A 20,604-nucleotide genomic window follows, 5' to 3' on the forward strand; every position below is an offset into this window, starting at 1 on the left:
CTGCGACCATATGGTCAGGTTTATGCCGAGGGCATTACCCTTGGCGTAGACCCTGCGTCTGGCAGCCGCGCGCAGCGTGCCGCGTGTCCGTGCATGGCGCATGCAGATGCCGAGGGTTTGCTGTCGGTGTAGACGCCGCAGATGGCAGCTGCGCGACGCGCCACGTCGCTCCACGGTGCACAGATGGCTGCCCTATGCCGAGGGCAATGCCGTCGGCGTCTGGGCCGCTCCGTCGTCGCTGGTCACCTTGAAGCCGGCCCGTCAACGATAAGCTGGCCCAGAGAGATGCTTCCCAAGAAGAGCATGTTCTCCTCGTGCGGCGCGCTCCCGAGGATCGGAGACATGTCCATCCCAGGGAGCGCATGAACGACACCTCGCGTCATCTCCCTAGAAGGGTCGTAGATGCATTTATTGCCCGTCATGATCAATGCTCACTGTCACCCTACGCACGGAAGCAGGACAACAAGACAGCTCAAAGACGCCGCGTCAAGGCTGGCGGAGCGACGCACGTGGCTTGGCCAACTTGCCGCCCTGCCCTGCGGTTGCCGCCTGTTAGGATAAGTGTCTCACATGCAACTATTCCCTATGGTTAGTCCATAGCTCAGTAAAAAAGGGTTGTTTAGTTCTAGAACACAAGTGTGGTAAGGAGAAGGAAGAGGGGGTCTCAACTCCCTGTGCATTACGCGCCCTAAATCTAGGCAAAAACCATGCATGTCTTTGTGTTGTGTTGATCCAGGTTGCAGCGTCTCTCGCCCACTTTCGTATAAAAAAGGGGTGAGGCGTTCCGACGCACGCGACAAAGGAAGTGGTAAGATGTAGAAGATAAATCTGAATTATGTTATGAACTACTCCATGATGTCGCAAAGGCCGCTGAGTCTCTCACATGTCTGAAACGGTCTTTTTTCAGATAAAACTTGTAAAACTCTTTATTTTCTTATTACTCCGTTTTAGCAGTTAGTTTGCTGACGACGGTTTCCTTTATATTAGGACTATATTATGAAAGCGAGGTGTAGTATTTTCTTGGCCGGCCGAGTGCGCCGCACCCTCGCCTCCCGCGCATCAAGACAATAGCCCAAGCTTTCTCCGAGCATGCCCAGCCGGAGCATGCACGACGGTTCCCGGCGCGCTCGAGAATCGCCGCCGTGCTAACGCCAGAGACCGAGGGGGGCCGTGAAGCGTCGAAATCTCGACACCTCCTCCCTCCGTCCCTCGTTTCTCCCCGGTGGTAAGTCTCCCTGCCTTATGTTTGCTCCCAAACTTTCACCCCCGAATCCAAAAGCACGAGGCATTTTCCTCCTTCCTTTCGGATGCCTCGGCGAGAACAGGCGGTAGAATCCTTGCTCATCTTGGTTAGTTGGTTTGGGTTGATCTAATGCGGTGGGTGATCCGAAACTCAGTCTACGCGGGGTCAGTCAAAACAGCGGACATGACCATTAAATTATGCCTGCTCTAAATTTTACTTGTCATATCATTGAGAGTTCGTCTAATTCTCTACCCGATCTGCTCTCTTGTCATGTAGTGCTGGTATCTTTATTTTTTAAGAGAGAGCATCAATTAAGCAACTCATGAATAGTTCTTACAATCCTTACCCAACACACCTGAGATACACGGAGGAACTTTTGTAAAAGCCACATCGTGATGAACTAATCGAGCATAATGCGCTAATTCATGCGTAACCTTGCAGCTTGTTGATATACTTTCCCCCTCCCCCCTCTCTCCCCACCGCTCTCGTAGAGAGTCTCCTCTTTCTTCACGGCTCTCCTCCCCTTTTCCTCCGGCGGTGCCACCGGCCGGATTGTATGGGGGAGGAGAGGCCGGCCCTCTCTCTTGTATAGCTGTAGGATTAGGTTGTCTACCCATGTGAAGTCTGGCGCTATGCCATTAGAGTGGTGCGGTTTGCTCGATCTGTTCGGCCAGATTGGGAATTTCTAGGGTTCGTCTTCTTCTTTTTTCTGCTTCAGTGGTCGGAGCTGGAGGCGACGACGGTGAGCACCGCTTGCTTAAATAAAGCTAAAGCTTCTGGAGGGGGTGATTTGGGGATGGGAAGCTCCACCTTACTTCTGTTTCTGTCCTGCCGTCGCGGTAAGGGGAAACGAAGTGGTGAAGCTCCGTCATTCTTCAAGTGGCTCCTTTCCCGGTGGTGGATCTTCTCTGACAAGCGCATCCAAGCCGGAGGCAACTTTGCCTCGGCTATCCTTGGCCGTCATGGTGACCAAACATCTCCGTCCTATTTGCTGGAGCTCGGCGCCTCGATGCCGCCAAGTGGTTCGTCCTCGGGGGCTTCAAGGTGACTAGCGACGACGGATTTTCGCCAGAAAGGGGGCGCTCGAGCGCTCTCGCCCTGCTCCTCGGCGGCGACGCCTTGAGGACACCAGCGTCTTGTGGCAGAGAAACCAGGGACTGGATTGCTTTATTAGATTTGTTGCTAGGGTGTTTCTTGCAAATGTGCAGGCCTTATCTTCAAATTTTAGGTTTTTAGGACAAGAGATCTAAAGGGCCTGTATGAAAATTGTACCTGCCACATGTTCCGTTAATATATAATCCACTATCTTGTTCAAAAAAAAAAACTTGCAGCTCTCTCTCTTGACATGCTTCACTCTGACGTCCCTAAGGAGCTGCGTGTTGACATGCTTCCTTCGAATTGGTTCTCGCTCCGCTTCAACTGGTCGAAAAAAAAAAAATACACAGACATGCCCAATAGGAAAGTAAAGCGATACAAAGGAAGACCAATGGAAAATCGTCGTGCTAAGGCCCCAAAGGACCAACGGACTAGAGCAGCAACCATCGCCAATGATGACAACCGTAGATCGAAAGAAACTTACGTGAAACCACGCCAACGAACACGAAAACCGACCGAATCCCAAGAGATCCGTCGGGCACACGACTCCACATGTCCTCCGTCACCGCTAGACGCATCACCAGAGCGAGGATAGGATGTGGAGGACTTTATTCTGATTTCTAGATGTAGCCGCTGCCTGACCATCCCGAAGAAGACACCGAAAAATAAGCTCAACAAAGAACATGAACCTTCCTGCTTGCGAGAGGCTATGGTCCGCCACACCTCCATGGCCCCAAGGCCACTGGAGACGGAACAAACCGATGGCATTGCCGGCGAGAGGGGAAGAACCCAAGATGGGTTTCAGCCGCCGCTTCCCGACCGCCCTTTACCCACTATTGTTAGGCTATTAATTTTTCTTAAATTTCAGAAATAATACATGTTTTTTCTTAAATTTCAGAAATAATACGTGTTTTTTTCTTACATTTCAAAAATAATACGTGTTTTTGAAAATTCTAAAAAATAATAGGGCCTCAGCTTGGTTGAAGCCGACTGAGACTTATAGGCCTGGCCAAAACCAACTAGTACTAGTCGGCTTGGCCAAAGCTGATTAGTCCCATGGTGCTGCCCAAGAAAAGTAACTTGTCGGTTTTGGCCAGACCGACTACTACTAGTTGGTTTCAGCCAGGCCGATAAAGTCCCAGACAGCTTCGGCCAGGCCAAGGTAGCATTATTTTTGAAAATTTCCAAAAACACGTATTATTTCTGGAATATAAGATTTATTATTATTATTTTTAAAAATAAGCCCATTGTTAGTGTGAGACATAATCATGTTCTGTGCTCATCTATTGTTAATCTGGAAAAACAGGTTGCTGAGAAGATAAATCCACGAGCAATTCATCCATCCTACACATGATTGTCATTCAAGCAATTCCAGGAACAGTTAATAGGGACCTGTAATACTTAACTCTGCACCCATACGATGTCATGACTGATTCTGTCATTGCAATGCACTCCAAATGATTGCAGAGATTCATTTACATGAGGCTTGACCAATGATGTAGCACCATTCTACCGTGCTAACATTTTGGGGCAGGACGCATGGCAGACACACTATCTCTTGTTCTCAGAAAAGTAGCTCTGTTCCTCGGAGAAACAGTGTCGGAGAAGCTGGGCACAGAGCTAGTGGAGGTAGCATCGGTTCGGACAGATTTCGAGTATCGCATGAAAAGGACCGAGAGCGAGTTAGTGATTCTGCAGGCATTTATCGGTCAGGTTAACACACATAACGTTGGCGACAAGACATTTGAGGCCTGGCTGGGCCAAGTTACAACTGTTGCCCATCAGGTAGAAGACATAATTGACGAATATAGTTTCCTCACTTCTCAAGCTGCGGTCATAAACAACTTCTTCAAGAGGAAATTCCATAAGGCCAAGAGCTTTGCAGCATGGCAGAGCCTGTCAAACCAGATTGATGAAGTAGAAACTCGAATTCAGCGGATATCCACAATGAAGGATCGTTATGCAATATCTGTAGAAGAACCAGGCAAGAATAGCACACTGCAGAATGCCAGACAGCTCTCTCTATCAGATTCTGCTTATCTATCTGATGATGCCGAGTTAGTGGGCAATGCCAGTGAAATTAAAAGGTTGAAGCAATGGCTACTCTCAGAGCAACAAGACCAATCGATCATGTCAATTCTTGGTATGGGAGGTCTAGGCAAAACCACCATAGCAAGCAGTCTCTACAAAAACCAACAAATTAGTAGAGCGTTTGACTGTTATGCGTGGGTGACTCTATCTCTGAATTATCAAGTTGAGGACCTGATGAGACAAATCATGAAGCAGCTGATAGACCAAAGATCCCACATGGCTAGTGGTATCGAGACAATGAGTCGTGTAGGAATAATAGGGGAACTTCAGAGCTACCTACGGGACAAGAAATATTTGATTGTCCTGGATGATGTATGGGATACAAATGACTGGTTATATTTTAATGCTGCACTTGTTAGAAACAATCGTGGAAGTAGAGTGCTAGTGACAACTCGCAAAAAAGATGTTGCTTCCGTAGCAAATGATGGATTTGTTGTGGAGCTTAAAATTCTCCCGTATACTGAAGCATGGCACCTATTCTGTCAAAAGGCATTCCGTAGATTAGACGACAAAATATGCCCAGTAAATCTGAGGCCTTGGGCAGAGAAAATTGTGAAAAAGTGCCAAGGACTTCCACTGGCTCTCATCGCAATTGGGAGCCTGTTATCGTACCGAGAATTAGAGGAGCAAGAGTGGAGCTCTCTACACAACCAACTTAGCTGGCAATTAGCTAACAGTCCAGAGCTTAGTTGGATTATGGGTATTCTGAATCTTAGCTTGAATGATCTCCCAGGCTATTTAAAGAATTGCTTCCTATACTGCAGCCTTTTCCCTGAAGACTACAAGATCAAGAGAAGATGGATCTGCAGGCTTTGGGTCACAGAAGGTCTTGTTGAGGAAAGAGGTGCTGGGACAACAATGGAGGAAGTTGCTGAGTGTTACCTAAACGAGCTCACACGGCGTTCTCTTCTCGAAGTTGCAGAAAGGAATGCTCATGGAAGAGCTAGATCATTTCAGATGCATGACCTTGTGCGTGATGCATGTCTGACTGTTGCGAGCAGAGAGAAGTTTGCCGTTGTATATGGCGCATCTGGTATAAATCAGGTTACCTCTGAAGCCCGCCATCTGTTTGTTCAGAAGGATGCTCGGTCTTTAAAAGTTGCTGCAGCATCACAGATCCGTTCTTTTATTTTGTTTGACACACAAGTAGCATCAACTTGGATACATGACATTTCATCTAATTTTAGACTTATCCGGGTCCTCTGTCTAAGGTTTGCTAACATTCACCAAGTGCCAGGTGTTGTCTCAGACTTACTTAATTTGCACTATTTGGATTTAGCTCACACAAAGGTTAAGCATATACCAGCATCGTTTGGGAAACTTAGGAACCTACAAGTTTTGGACCTCAGGTTCAGCTACGTGGAGCAGCTGCCATGGGAAATAACACTCCTGACTAAACTGAGGCATCTGTATGTATACATGGTGCATGATGTTCAAGAAAGGATATTTGACTGCTTTTCTGCTACAAATATTCTTGGAAATATTTGTTGTCTGGAGAATCTGCAAACCTTACAATCTGTCTCAGCCAATAGAGACATGATTACACAGCTCGGGAACTTGACACTGATGAGAAGTTTGGCTATAATGAAAGTGCGTCAAAACTACATCGCGGAATTATGGGGCTCTTTGGCCAAGATGCCTAGCCTCAGTAGGTTGATTATTTTTGCTAACAGCAAGGATGAGGTTCTTAACCTGGAAATGCTGAAGCCCTTACCGAATCTGAAGTTATTCTGGTTGCGAGGGAGGTTGTATGACGGAGTGCTCCCACAAATATTCGCAAGTTTTGAGAAGCTCGCTACTTTGAAACTTGACTGCTGTTTTCTAAAGAAAGATCCCATTAGCTCATTTGCACACATGCTGAATCTAGTTGATCTCAAACTTTACAAGACTTATGATGGGGAACAATTAAAATTTCGTGCAGGATGGTTTCCCAAGCTCAGTTCTCTTGACTTAGGTGGCATGGAACATCTGAATTCGATTGAGATAGAGGAATGCACAATGAAGGTTTTACATACATTGGAGATGGTTGGCCTAAGGGATCTAAATGCAGTACCTCAAGGCATTAAGCACATTAAGACACTACAGAAGATGCTTCTAATAGATATGCCAAAGGAGTTCATTGATAGGCTACAAGGAGCTGATAGTTACATAGTTCAGCATATATCTAACATCCAGAGTTTCGAATCCTCCAATTCTCAAGAAGGTAACCTCCATGTGTACAGTGTGTCAATACATTGAGCAAACTGGTCATCATCAGTTTCTTTTTTTTCACAAACTATAAACGTTATGAAATCTCAAGTTAAAACAGCTATCCGACGTGATGCAAGAACTTGGTTGCAATTTCTTTGGTCAATAAGCTAACACCATAACACCTCTACATTTTCTGGATTTTTCTGACTCATGGCCGATATCTTTTTATGTTTACCACATTGTAAATGGTTAACTTCTGTCCACCTTTGCAGTTAACAAGTTGGTTCTTCTTCCACATCTTGCAAAGAAGTATGGCACAGGTTGGTGGGAGCTTTCTTAAGATATCTTGTATGTTTGTTAGGATCCTACCTGCCTCCATTTGTAGATGAAGTTGGAGTGCAAGTTGTGTGGTACATAACTCCCTGTAATATAGTGATTGATCTATACGCAGCCTCCTACGATAGGTACATGTTTCCCAACTTAAATAAGCTTTGGGCAGGAGATGTATAGTTTTTGTGTCGAGCAACCAGTCGCCACGCTGTACATAAATCTCAACCATCTGCGTGGAGGAGGAAGCATGTGTATTTGCATTGAAGATCGTGTGTTTATTTTACCAAATATTGAATCTTGTAGAAATGTACCAGACACCGCCGCAGACTGAAAATACATACCATATACAACCCAGACCTGAAAATGGACTGCAAAGAATAGGCTGTGATCATGCATATGCTGGGAAGGTGAAGTATCCCTCCCTGCAACTTTTTCTTACACAGGATGTTCTGCCAAAATAAAAAAATGGAAGCACTTGATTTTGGCTCTTTCTTTCTGAAATAAGAATCTGATGTGAGGAGTCTAGTGTTTGTCCTTGAATGATCTCTATTGGTGTGCTTATTAGAGATATGCTTTGTATGGAAGAAACTTCGAACTGATGCGAGGAGTTGAATGAACTAGTCTATTCCTTAGTGCAGTGACTGGTGATGCAAAGGGAATATACGGAAGCTTTAATTTTAATGGTCTAGGAGACTAGTGGAAACTACGATTCAACAATCCGTCGTGCTCTAGGTGGTTAGGATACTAGGCTCTCACCCGAGAGACGGGGTTAAAGTCCCTGCAATAGAATTTCTATTTGGTTTTGTTTTTGTTTCCCTTTTTGCGAGTTTTCTTGCTTCATTTCTCCACCGCAGCAGCTGATCTCTTGCTGTCCGAGGTTCTCGAACATTCCATAATGGTTCCCAACCCTTCCTGTGGCTTAAGCCTTGTCATATTTTATTATTTTTCCCTACAGTTCCATTTGTTTCATGGTTAGGATACCCGAGAGACTGGGTATCAAGTCCCCGCGATGGAATTTCTATTTGGTTTGTTTTTGTTTCCCTTTTTGCAGGGTTTTTTCTTGCATCATTTCTCCACTGCAGCAGCTGATCTCTTGCTGTCTGAGATTCTCAAACGTTCGATAATGGTTCCAAACCCTTCCCGTGGCTTAAGCCTTGTCACATTTCATTATTTTTCCCTACAGTTCCACTTGTTTCGTGTCCAGAAATTATAAGTGTTCACTTGTTTCGTGTCCAGAAATTATAAGTGTTCACGGCTCTACTACTCCCTCCGATCCAAATAAGTGCCGGCGGAAGTAATATTTTTGGTCGCTCTAAAATTTCATCCAAGAGCCCATCAACATTTTTCGGTCTCTGAGCCGGTTATGTTTTGTCCCGTCCATGAGACCTCGAGTACAATATACAATAGCTACTTCCGCAGTCCAAATTAAGATGTACAGTAGACCTTTCCCTCCACCAAAATTATGTCTGCGAGATTGGGGGGAGAACCGTTGAATTTCAGTTTACTACCGAAGTATAAATGCTGCACACAAGAATCACTTGCCGCACCTAGCCACTGAGGTTATCATGCAGGAGGCAGTGGAAGTGGTGCATGGCCATCTCCACAGACGGCGCGTATCTGCCCACGCTGTAGGCCGCCGACTCCAGACCGCGCTGGACTCCCTCACACAGCGCAATGTCTTCCATCTACAGCAGTGCAAGAACGCATCAAAATGTATTGATGATCAGATTATCACGTCCTTGCTTACTGCGGCCAAAGGTACATCAGTTCTGTGGTAACATACCTGTACTTGCTCGCTGTCTTTCAAGCTTCTGTCGACAAAATTTTGGTCGTCCTGCACATTCAATATGGGATGAGTCAGCTGAAGAAATCTACAGCAAGAAGGCAAAGAAAATCAGCACTTCAAAGATCGTACTTTTCATACGAGAAGTGAATGTAAATAGTTAGTGCTTGTTTCTGAGAGGAAGTTGATTCATATATGAGGCTAGCATGATCACGCATTCAGAGATATTTACTCGACTTTTAGATCTCAAACCATACCACCACCATCTATTCGTCTCAAGCAAAACAGAGAGAAGCACAGTTCCTCTAGCTTTTGGTGATTCTCAGCATTGGATTTCACTTGTACAGAAAAGACCCATCAGCACGGTAACTTCCCGTCGATGTGGAACATGACTATTGCTAATGTAGTCTTTCTACTTCTGCTCCTGAGATGTCCTCCTCTTCCTTTGCATGGTAAAATCCGAGGAAATGTTTCCATTCTGAATTAGACATAACCAAAAACTTCTTGGCTGAAAGTGATACACATTTACTTTCTACTAGTACTCCCTCCGATGCATATTACTTGCCACTAATATGGATGTATCTAGAACTAAATCACAAGTCCACAGCAGCAACCTGTTATGGTATGTCACTATGGTCTGTTCAAGGATATAAAACAGTTCAAACTAAATCAGTCTTGTCAAGTGCAAGCAAGACAAAACCACAATATGAAACAATGAGGTGCTCATGTTTGCAATCAAACTACTGCCACAATAATGTCCCAATCAAGACATATTATGTCACTGAGATATAAGAACATACATGCTGTACGAAGTATGTACTGAAAGGCGAATATGTACCAGAAGAGACTCGTCCAGAAAATAATCAAAAACCACTTTACACCTTGTTGCATCCAATGGGACTGCTAGATTAGTGTCCATCCATGGGCCATACCTGAAAATTAATTGGTTACTCAAATCTGCATACATATAACTTAGGCAAGTTAAAACAAAAGGTTCTGACGGATGTCCACTGCACCTGTTGATCATAAAGTTTGGATAAACAAAGGCATAGGTAGCTTTTGTCCCTAAGCGATCGATGTCTTCTTGTTCTGCTGGAGCACTTTCACATCTCTGAATGCTAACCCTCTCATATGTCTGGAGATATACATGCAAATTAATAGTCATCCTCAAAGAGTAAGAGAACAAAAGTTCCGAAGAAATAAATCAGTATTGTAATCTTCTACTCCCTCTGTCCCATAAAGGACAAATCTAAGACATCCTTTATGGGACGGATGGAGTATTAAGTAAATCAGGACTGCACTGGGATTGGTTCCGGTAGGAAGATTCATAAAAGTAAGAAGCATACATCAAAGTTGATAGTTTCAACACAAAAAAAGGAGAGAGAATATCCAAACTTCTTATGAAAAACATTACTAGTAGACACTAGACACCAAGTCACCTACACCAAAACAAAATAATACCAAGAGGAGAACTTCAGAAGGAAAGGATTTACAAACTATACAGATGTTTCATAGGACTGAAGCTGAAGACCAGATGCAAGGGCCCCGTGTGCATATGGAACATGATATCCACCGTCTAGATAGTTATCACAAAAAACCTACATGAAAAAAAACACCATGGGCATAAAGATAATAGTCCAGAAAATTTTACTGCCTCAGTAACATATCATCAAAATTTCAGCCATGAAAATGTATTAATATGGACCTTCCAGTTACATTCGATAATATATTCTCGCCTGTAAATATGGGGCAGTGAGGTGGTGTCAATGCCACTTCCACTCAACAGATCTGAAGCACTTCCCAGCCATTCATCTCCAACAACATCATTAACAGTATTTTGGGAGGAATCATCAAATCTCGCCAGCACAAAAGGCCCCCATGTAGCCACCTTAATTGGTATAAGACCAAAATCCTATTCCCACCGAGAAACGTAAGTTGCAATTCTGTGGGATTGAGAAGCATACATGATTAAGAGGAGTTGGGGTATACATTCTTGTTGAAGTTTTTGATTCCCGAGATTCTTGTAGCTTTCAGGAGGATACCATCCAACCCATATGTCCAGCCCTACAAAATTGTACAGTTGGTTAGCTACTTTAAACTAATGTGTAAAGATGGTGAAGTTCGATCAGTTCTGCTCAACCTATAAAGCAGGGGCTTTACCAAACTTATTCCCCTGAATAATTGAACTACACTAATTTTCTTATGTCAACTGCCGATAAGCGAAGCATACATACTATCCTAGAAAGTTGAAGAAAAAGTATGACATACAAGCACATCACCTGCAGGTATGTAGCATATCTAGAAGGAGTTTCTTAAGGAACTCACATGATATGGGCATTGGAAGCATGTCTTCTGACCGCTTCCACATGCAAGGAGGGAGGCATGATGGCGACACACATTGTGAAAAGCGTGAAGTTCCCCATTTGCATCACGGCATATGACGAATTCTACATTTCCAAGTCTGTTGGTTCACCTCGTTAGATGATTGAAATTAGCTACCTCCTACATAAATTACCTTATTTAACAATAATTTGGAGGATCAATGAAGGAAAGTTGCAAAATTAGTATGCAGATCCTTGTTCTAGAAATTCTGTAAGAAATTTACATTTATAAAATATTTACGCATAAGCTACTGTAGCAAGTGGAATTGATTCAGATTGCAGAAGAATGAAAACAATATGAAATCACCTTCCTGTGAAGAAGTCATTTGGGTTCTTGACTTGCCCTATGTGACCTGGAAAAACGAATGCAAGCTGGCACCATGTAAGGTCTCAGTAAGAAATCAGAGGTTAATTAATGGAAGGCATACAACTTTAAGTTTTGTTAAAAATGTAGGGCAGCCATGTAAATGAAATTACGTATCTACAACTCTGTCCCTACTTAGTTTCTCCCTTGTTTGCATTTTTTCATCACCACCCACACAACATAATTACAGAACATTATGACCTATCAGAGGGTACATGATTGAGAGGTTACCTGGTTAATTTATTATCACAACTTTCTACATTTAATTGGATCCTTAATCTATGCGCAAAGACACACTATAATCCTACATTAACCAGCGTGGGAAGTATACAGTAAGCAATTATGATGAAGAAAAGGCTGAAAAGTTACAGAAGCATAAATGAGCAAGGAGACAAATAAACGTGCAAAGACCAGAACTAAACTTTGTTGGTCAATAACCAGTACACGCTGAAATGACCACTAAACCTTGTCGGGCAGTAACCAGTAAACACTGAGGTCTCGTGCAGTTGCTCCTGGTGGCTTTCCTGCTTCTCTTTGGGCGTCCTTAGGCCGCGGCGGTTTGGCCGGTGTGGTGTGCTCTCCCTTTCCTAGTGGTCGTGTTCTGGGGCTGCCTCGGAGCTCAAGTTCAGCACTTCCCTAGCTCTCGGGTGAGCTTTTCCCATGACCGATGGTTCGACGCCTTCGAGCCAAGGCGAGAGGGTAGGGGCCCTCTTCGGTGTCGGAACCGGAATGTGTCTTGGTGTTTGCAGTTCAGGGGGCCTTTCTCGCTCATGAATCTCCATCCTGCTCGTTGGCAGTGCCTCGTCGCGCCTTCGCTGCTCGTTGCCCTCGGTGCCGGAGAGTTGTAGTCTTCGCTTTGCAAGTCCCTTTGGTGCTTGCTTGTAGTGTTGAGTTGTAAGCCTTTCAGGGTGTGCCCTTGTATCGTTCGGCCGTTGTGTTGTGTGGTGTGGTGTTGTGTGTGGGTGTGTGTTCGGTTCGGTTTGTGTAATTCCTGGCCGGTTGATGGCTTTGTTAATTCAAAGCTGGGCTCCTAGCGAGCCTACTGTTTAAAGTAAACACTGAGATGACCAATGTTAAAAACGACTCAACCATACTGCGATCCCAGCAATTAGCAGTAAGCCCAGGTGGACGATCACTCCACCATGAGTCCAGGAACTTCTGTTGCTTGACAAATATGCTGCGATTTTGACAGGAAAGGCTGTAATCTGATACTACTGGGATATTGGCCCTGATCCTAATCAGTAAACCGCGGGGCCAGAATACCTGATCACCCAAAGCCCAAAGACCTGAACTATCCATTTCACGCGAGTGAGCACCGAGCAGTCGGTTGCACGGTGTCCGGAAAAGTCACCTGGTTACTTATGCCTCATGAGTCAAATCTACCAATAGCCAGTTCTACGATCGATCGATTAGCAAGGGTTTTACAACCACCCGTAAAAAACTGCAAGGAGTGGGTCGGAGTGCAGAATCGAGGTTAATTACCAACAGCCTGCCACCCGCGGAGGAAGACGTGGTGGAGCTCGAGCTGGAGGAATTCCGGGTCGGTGTACCACCCGCTGGGCGGCGGCACCGCGGAGGCCAGCGGGATCGCCGGGTCGAACGCCGCCACGAGCCGCCGCGCGGACTCCCCCGTGCCGGCAACGACGCGGGACAGCGCAGCGCGGCGGGCCTTGGGGCGAGCGGCTCTCGCGGCGGAGGAGGGGGACGGGGCTAGGGATTGCGCGATCGCCATGGCCGGCCGCTGGGAATTGGAGTGGGTGAGAGCGTCGTCTTCAGTTTTGTTGTTGCTCGGTTGGTGCTTAGTGATGAACGAGGACAGTGGGTAGCTCGTAAACAGATTGGGCCGAGAAAAGGCTTGGTTGCTTCTGGACCGCAAGACAGGTCAGGCCTTGTTAGTCGCTAGTGGGAAGTGTAATGTTGGCCCATTTCTACGTGGTTCCTCTCCGCGTCAATTATGTAACATGAATAGAACAGAACAGAACCACTTCGAAGGCTCTCTTTGGATCGAGATTTAGTTCAAATTTATCTATCGGAGTGTTCGTCAGTTCGTCTCCAACCTTAGGGAGCAATCCTAGGAGGCAGTTCAGGACCTTGGCTTCCTGTTGAGGGGTGCGGCCTAATTCATATGTATTTGATATATAAAATTAGCACATCAAGCCTATTTGTTCAGGCTTCAAAATTTTCGTGGGTTCGCTTATGAATAGAGATCCTCTCTTCGGCGGCTGGGCTGTGCTAGCTATCGTGAGGCAGAGGTTTGGGGTCCTTGCCCTCCATAGTGGCTGCGTTGCCATTCTCCTACCGTATCTTCTTTCAACGATCTCAAACAAACGCTTGCATCTTGATGAGTGATTAGTGCGGTAGTCAACGGCGGTGTCCACGGTTTCGCTGGAGGTGGTGTTCGTGTTTTGTTCTTGCTCTGTGCAAGCTGTCAAGTGTGCCCTTCGTGCTCTTGGAGGAGCTACTCTGCCTCGCGACGGTGCGGCGCCCTTCGATCCGGGACGAGAAGGTAGGGGCCTTTTTTGGAGGTGGAGACGGATCCCCAGATGTCTATACTTAGATGTCTATACTTCGACGGTGAGCCAGGTGTTGACGATGGCTAGATCATTCTCCAATGGTGTTTTCTGGGTGAGTCTTCTCCAATGCTCAGATTGTGCGGATGGACGAGGGCTTTGACCTTCAAGCTGTAATGTTTCTTGTATTTTTCTTCATGTTGTGTGTGTTGCCTATAAGTTGTATCTGTTGATCGTGGCTTTATTAATTTAAAGCTAAGTTAAGGCCTTATGTACGTGTAAAAATTTATGATCTTCTATCGGCCACCCTCGCTTTAAGTAGGCTTCTCGGCATCCAAATAAAAGAGGTACACCATGGATATTCACCAACTTGTATAAGTAAACTAAAATTTAATTTCTACTTCTATTACTTTTGACAATGGCACTGTCCACCATAATAGTCCTCTACCACTCCGTGACACTAATTTTGATGTCAAATACTCTCTCCATTCTACAAAGATATCTCAAATTGCTTAAAGTTCAAATGTATCTATAGTAACTATTTATTGTCTAGATATATCTAAATTTAAATAATAATCTAAAACATCCTTTTTTAGGACGGAATGAGTGTGATATGAGGAATGTCCGAATGTGTGGTATTGATGAAGTTGTGACCTTGTTTCCGTGAACTGGTTTCTGGCTAAGACTGTTTTAATAGGCTTTCATTTATGTATGCGTCTTTAGGGCATGTACGTTGCAGGACTCTTAAATAGACGACTCTTAAATAGACGCTTAAACAAATTCCAAATAGCTAGCGCCTCATGTTCCAACACGGAGATGGCTTGTGCTCTCTCTCTCCGGCGATTAAAACCGTTCAGGCGCACACCTAAAAAGGCTCTAGACTAGTCATAGTGGGAAGTAACATTAGGTAGTAACATGTGTATGTAACTCCTCTATGTTACTACATTTAAAATGGTTAGTATGATAGGTGTAATAACATAAAATGCTACATTTATTAAGTTGTAGACTCGTCTTGCCTTGTAATGTGTGATATAATGGTAACATAGCTAGTTACCACTATCTTCTTTTTCCTCAATTAATAACATGTCATGTTATCAAAATGTTTAGTTGGCATTGCATGTTATTGATGTTACTACCTATGTTACTCCCCACTATGAGTAGTCTTAGGACCTAACTCAAAATCAAGCGTCGATGCTTCCTAGGCGCCATGATTTTTTGCCAGAGATGGCAAAACTGCCGGGATTGAATTCCCTAGCGTTTGTCTAAGCGTCTGCGCTGGACATGTACTTAGATGCGGCTTGAAGAGACTTGGTTTTTTTTCACAAAGAAGGGGTCTAGAAGACCCCGGAAGAACCTTTAACATAAGTGGTGGGTACAAATTTACAGACAAGCCCTTTTACAACACTCGCCTAAAGAACCAGTAATTAGAAGATAAGGCATGCCTTCTTATAAAAAAAAACACCCTAGAACTTAGATAGGAACGCAATCGAGTCCCTGGGTGCCTCCACCATGAGTCGTCAGTGTCCTCCAGGCGTCGCCGCCGAGGAACAGGGCGCAGATGCCCGAACACCCATTTCCGGCGAAGATCTGTCGCTGCTGGACGCCTTGAAGCCACCGGGGATACACCACTTGGTAGCAGCAACGCGCCGAGCTCCAGCAGGAAGGATGATGCAGGGCCTCCGATCTGAAGGTTGACGAAGCAAGGCAACCATGCCGGGCATGGATAGCAGAGGCAGGAATACCTCTAGCTTTGATGCTCAAGTCGAAGCAGAACCACCGCCACCGATGTGTTGGAGATATGCCCAAGAGGCAATAATAAAATGGTTATTATAATATATCTTTGTGTTTATGATAATGTTTACATACCATGCTATAATTGTATTAACCGAAACATTGATACATGTGTGTTATGTGAACAACAAGGAGTCCCTAGTAAGCCTCTTGTATAACTAGCTTGTTGATTAATAGATGATCATAGTTTCATGATCATAAACATTGGATGTTATTAATAACAAGGTTATGTCATTATGTGAATGATGTAATGGACACACCCAATTAAGCGTAGCATAAGATCACGTCATTAAGTTATTTGCTATAAGCTTTTCGATACATAGTTACCTAGTCCTTTCGACCATGAGATCATGTAAATCACTTATACCGGAAAGGTACTTTGATTGCATCAAACGCCACTGCGTAAATGGGTGGTTATAAAGGTGGGATTAAGTATCCGGAAAGTATGAGTTGAGGCATATGGATCAACAGTGGGATTTGTCCATCCCGATGACAGATAGATATACTCTGGGCCCTCTCGGTGGAATGTCGTCTAAATAGCTTGCAAGCATATGAATGGTTCATAAGAGACCACATACCACGGTACGAGTAAAGAGTACTTGTCAGGAGACGAGGTTGAACAAGGTATAGAGATACCGATGATCAAACCTCGGACAAGTAAAATATCGCGTGACAAAGGGAATTGGTATCGTATGTGAATGGTTCATTCGATCACTAAGTCATCGTTGAATATGTGGGAGCCATTATGGATCTCCAGATCCCGCTATTGGTTATTGGTCGGAGAGAGGTCTCAACCATGTCTACATAGTTCGCGAACCGTAGGGTGACACACTTAAGGTTTGATGTCGTTTAAGTAGATATGGAATAAGGAATGGAGTTCGAAGTTTTGTTCGGAGTCTCGGATGGGATCCAGGACATCACGAGGAGGTCCGGAATGGTCCGGAGAATAAGATTCATATATAGGAAGTCATATTCCAAGTTTGGAAATGATCCGGTGCATTTATGGCAGGTTCTAGAAAGTTCTAGAAAAGTCCGGAAGAAATCACCATGGAAAGTGGAGTCCCGGAGGGACTCCACCTTGCATGGCCAGCCAAACCCTAAAGGGTGGAGTCCCAGGTGGACTCCACCATAGGTGGCCGGCCACCCCACCCAAAGGAAAGGTGGGAGTCCCACCTTGGGTAGGACTCCCTCCTTGAGTAGGTTTCCCACCTATGGGAGGTTTTGTTGTTGGGGTCTTATTCGAAGACTTGGACTACAACTCTTGGGGATTTCCACCTATATAATGAGGAGAAGAGGGAGGGGGCAGCCACTCTTGGCCGCACCACCTAGGGCTGCCCATGGCCGGCGCCCTAGCCATCCCCTCTCCCCAAACCCTAGCCTCTCCTCCTCCACCACTTCTCCCGCATACGCTTAGGCGAAGCCCTGCCGGAGTTCTCCACCACCACCGCCACCACGCCGTCGTGCTGTCGGGATTCCGAGGAGGATCTACTACTTCCGCTGCCCGCTGGAACGGGGAGAAGGACGTCGTCTTCATCAACACCGAACGTGTGACCGAGTACGGAGGTGCTGCCCGATTGTGGCACCGTCAAGATCTTCTACGCGCTTTTGAAAGCGGCAAGTGATCGTCTACCGCAGCAACGAGAGCCTCCTCTTGTAGGCTTTGGAAATCTTCAAGGGTTAGTCTCATTCATCCCCTCGTTGCTCCCATCTTCTAGATTGCATCTTGGCTTGGATTGCGTTCTCGCGGTAGGAAATTTTTTGTTTTCTATGCTACGAATCCCTACAGTGGTATCAGAGCCGTGTCTATGCATAGATGGTTGCACGAGTAGAACACAATTGTTTTGTGGGCGTTGATGCTTATGTTGTCTTTAGTTTGAGTACTTTGCATCTTTGTGGCATAGTGGGATGAAGCGGCTCGGGCTAACTTTACATGACCGCGTTCATGAGATTTGCTCCACGCTCGACATGCAACTTGTATTGCATAAGTGGCTTTGCGGGTGCCTGTCTCTCCTACTATAGTGAAGATTCAATTTACTCTTCTATTGACAACACTAGTATCACCGTTGTGGTTCATGTTCGTAGGTAGATTAGATCTCACTCGAAAACCCTAAACCACGTAAAATATGCAAACCAAATTAGAGATGTCTAACTTGTTTTTGCAGGGTTTGGTGATGTGATATGGGCATAATGTGATGATGAATATGTATGAGATGATCATTATTGTATTGTGGCAACCGGCAGGAGCCTTATGGTTGTCTTTAATTTTCATGTTGAGTAATATTTCAAAGTAGTTGTAATAGTTGCTACATGAGGTGAACAACCACGAAGACGGCGCCATGGACCTTGACGCTACGCCGACGATGATGGAGATCATGCCCGTTGATGATGGAGATCATGTCCGTGCTTTGGAGATGAAGATCGAAGGCGCAAAGACTAAAGGGCCATATCATATCACATATGAATTGCATGTGATGTTAATCCTTTATGCATCTTATTTTGCTTAGAACGCGACGGTAGCATTATAAGATGATCCCTCACATTAATATCAAGATAATAAAGTGTTCTCCCCTTGTATGCACCGTTGCAACAGTTCGTCGTTTCGAAGCATCTCGTGATGATCGGATGTGATAGATTCTACGTTCATAAACAACGGGTGTGACGTGGGCATTACCCTTCGGGTAACCAACGTTGCTCTACCCTGCACGGCCCAATTGGAGGCCCATGAAGGTACCCGATGGCAAGATGGGCCACTAGGACGGTGCGACGGAAGATTACTTGAAGTACAAGACAAGGAAGGAGCCGAACAAGGAAAGTTTGGAGATAGATCTATTGTAAACCTACTCGTACTCGATTATATCTCTCGGGACCTGGCCACCTATATAAAGGCCAGGAGAGGGGCTATCGAGGGACACAATCAACCTTAGCAATATTAGCCAGTAGAAGCTTAGAACTAGGTTACCCTAGCAACTAGCATCTCGACGAGATCACAGCCGAACTATTCGGCACCCCATTGTAACCTGTTTTCATCATAATCAAAGAACAGACAGGCAGGACGTAAGGGTTTTACCTCATCGAGGGCCCCGAACCTGGGTAAATCGCTCTCCCCGCTTGTCTGTGTACCGATGTCCCGTGTCAGCTTGCAGGATTCCATCAACTCTAAGCCCCTATCGGAGGGCATTGCCGAGGAGCACCCTCGACAATTGGCGCCGTCTGTGGGAAACCTGTTGGCACAAGGCAAGGCACCGGCAGATCCGATCATGGCATCGGCAGCTTCACCGGCAAATTCGCCGGCAACGTTGCCAGCAACTTCATCAGCAACTTCATCAGCAACTTCGTCGGCACCATCGTCGCCCATCCTGGGAAGCCCGATTCGATTCGGCTCCTACGAGTTTACTCCACACAGCGATTCCTCCCGCTCGAACTTTTCAGATCTACAAGGGAACATGGAGATGACCTTCGGCAGCGTCCACTACAACGTCAATGCAGAAGGAATCCTACGATTGCTGGAATCCCCCGCCTCTGGATCGACGAGTTCTAGCGCACCATCATCACCCGATCTGTCGGCTGGACTGACAGGATCGACGTGCTCACCCGCGCCTTCGACTCCCCGCTCGGTGTCCTCCATGTCGGTAGGGTCTGACGACCCCACGTCTTCGGAATTAACCTCGTACTACTGCCTGAACTGCGACACCAGGCACGGGCTGGGATCGAGCGACACGCCGTTCATCTGCAACGCCCAGTATTCATCAGGAGAGGACAGTATCGACAGCACCGTCCAGGGAATCACCCGAAGACCGGCACACCATCAGGTTTATGTCGCCAATAACACGGGAAACACAAGGCGTAGAGGTGACGAGGATCATACCCCCCGTTCCAGTAGAAGGGCGAGTTTTGAGAACAGCGCCAGCAACCGCGACAGCGATTACACCATCGCGGATGAGGAGTGGGCAGCAGCAAGGGCAGCAGTACTCAACAACACGCCGCTCCCTGCGGGGACTTCGGTTGGAACCCTCAATGCTTACCGCTCCATACTAGAGAAGAATCGGGAGCACCTGTCAAAAGAGCAAGCCTCCCTCGAGAGACGCTTATCTGCAGCGGATCGATCCAGCGAACGACGAAGGGGCTCACAAGGGAGTGCCTCCCGAAACACTCAGGGAGCAGGCAAGCACCGGTCAAGGATATCCAGGCTTTCGGAAGATGACGCCAGAGAGATAACATCGAATCTGACTAAATCCTTTATGACTACGGATACTGCGGGCATGCCACGGCCGAAAACCGTTGCAGGAGCAACGGCCAACCTCGCCGCTTACCTCATCAACCAGCGCCCCGAAGGATCTATGGCTCAAGCTCACCGAGGTGCCCTCGAAAGTCTCGCGATATTGGGGAACAACCTTGTCCCGCAAAAGGAAAGGACTATGGTCCAAGGTAGTGGGTCAAAACATCATGCGAGAGACGCTCGGGACGAGATCACCCAGAGCAGGATCGACAAAGCAAGACGACGACGCGCCACCAGGAAAGACGACGACAGCGATTCTTCGGATGAAGACCAGGAGTACGACAGCGAACTCAGGGGAGCCGATTGTTTAAGTTACAAGATACGCGAAGCAATGCCGCCCAAAAAGTTTAAGCCTACCCCTACCGACGCTGCCAAGTACGATGGGCAGCAAGAGCCAAGATCCTGGATAGATGACTACCTGCAGACAGTGATCCTGCACAAAGGAAACCAGATAGCGGCAATGCAATGCTTACAGCTTTACTTGAAGGATTCAGCACGAGCCTGGCTACGGGGGCTGCCGAAAGGTTCTGTCAAATCATGGGACGACCTA

At 46.0% G+C, this 20,604-nt stretch overlaps 2 protein-coding genes across 2 annotated transcripts; one reads left to right on the forward strand and one right to left on the reverse strand.

Annotated features, from left to right (window-relative positions):
* The first annotated feature begins 1,044 nt into the window (after positions 1–1,044).
* On the forward strand, positions 1,045–7,259 carry LOC127312474 (disease resistance protein RPM1). The gene is made up of 3 exons (XM_051342994.2): positions 1,045–1,225; positions 3,645–6,632; positions 6,892–7,259. The coding sequence occupies exons 2-3, from the start codon at positions 3,878–3,880 to the stop codon at positions 6,957–6,959; spliced, it is 2,823 nt and encodes a 940-aa protein (XP_051198954.1). The 5' UTR covers positions 1,045–1,225; positions 3,645–3,877; the 3' UTR covers positions 6,960–7,259.
* Positions 7,260–8,240: 981 nt separating this feature from the next.
* On the reverse strand, positions 8,241–13,274 carry LOC127312471 (choline monooxygenase, chloroplastic). The gene is made up of 10 exons (XM_051342988.2): positions 12,960–13,274; positions 11,421–11,466; positions 11,058–11,193; positions 10,722–10,796; positions 10,438–10,644; positions 10,235–10,330; positions 9,749–9,867; positions 9,571–9,664; positions 8,733–8,783; positions 8,241–8,634 (listed from the first exon to the last, which is right to left on the reverse strand). The coding sequence occupies exons 1-10, from the start codon at positions 13,207–13,209 to the stop codon at positions 8,497–8,499; spliced, it is 1,212 nt and encodes a 403-aa protein (XP_051198948.1). The 5' UTR covers positions 13,210–13,274; the 3' UTR covers positions 8,241–8,496.
* Positions 13,275–20,604: the final 7,330 nt, after the last annotated feature.

The sequence above is a fragment of the Lolium perenne genome, chromosome 7 (genome assembly GCF_019359855.2).
Source record: "Lolium perenne isolate Kyuss_39 chromosome 7, Kyuss_2.0, whole genome shotgun sequence".
Classification (NCBI taxonomy): Eukaryota; Viridiplantae; Streptophyta; class Magnoliopsida; order Poales; family Poaceae; genus Lolium; species Lolium perenne.

What these genes read in the sequence shown, in the direction of transcription:
- LOC127312474 (XM_051342994.2), top strand. Translation starts at nt 3,878, where the DNA reads ATGGCAGACACACTATCTCTTGTTCTCAGAAAAGTAGCTCTGTTCCTC. An exon ending in ATCCTCCAATTCTCAAGAAG is followed by an intron (nt 6,633 to 6,891) that starts GTAACCTCCATG and finishes CCACCTTTGCAG; the next exon opens with TTAACAAGTTGGTTCTTCTT.
- LOC127312471 (XM_051342988.2), bottom strand. Translation starts at nt 13,209, where the DNA reads ATGGCGATCGCGCAATCCCTAGCCCCGTCCCCCTCCTCCGCCGCGAGA. An exon ending in TCAAAAACTTCAACAAGAAT is followed by an intron (nt 10,645 to 10,721) that starts GTATACCCCAAC and finishes CGGTGGGAATAG; the next exon opens with GATTTTGGTCTTATACCAAT. An exon ending in CCAAACTTTATGATCAACAG is followed by an intron (nt 9,665 to 9,748) that starts GTGCAGTGGACA and finishes ATTAATTTTCAG; the next exon opens with GTATGGCCCATGGATGGACA.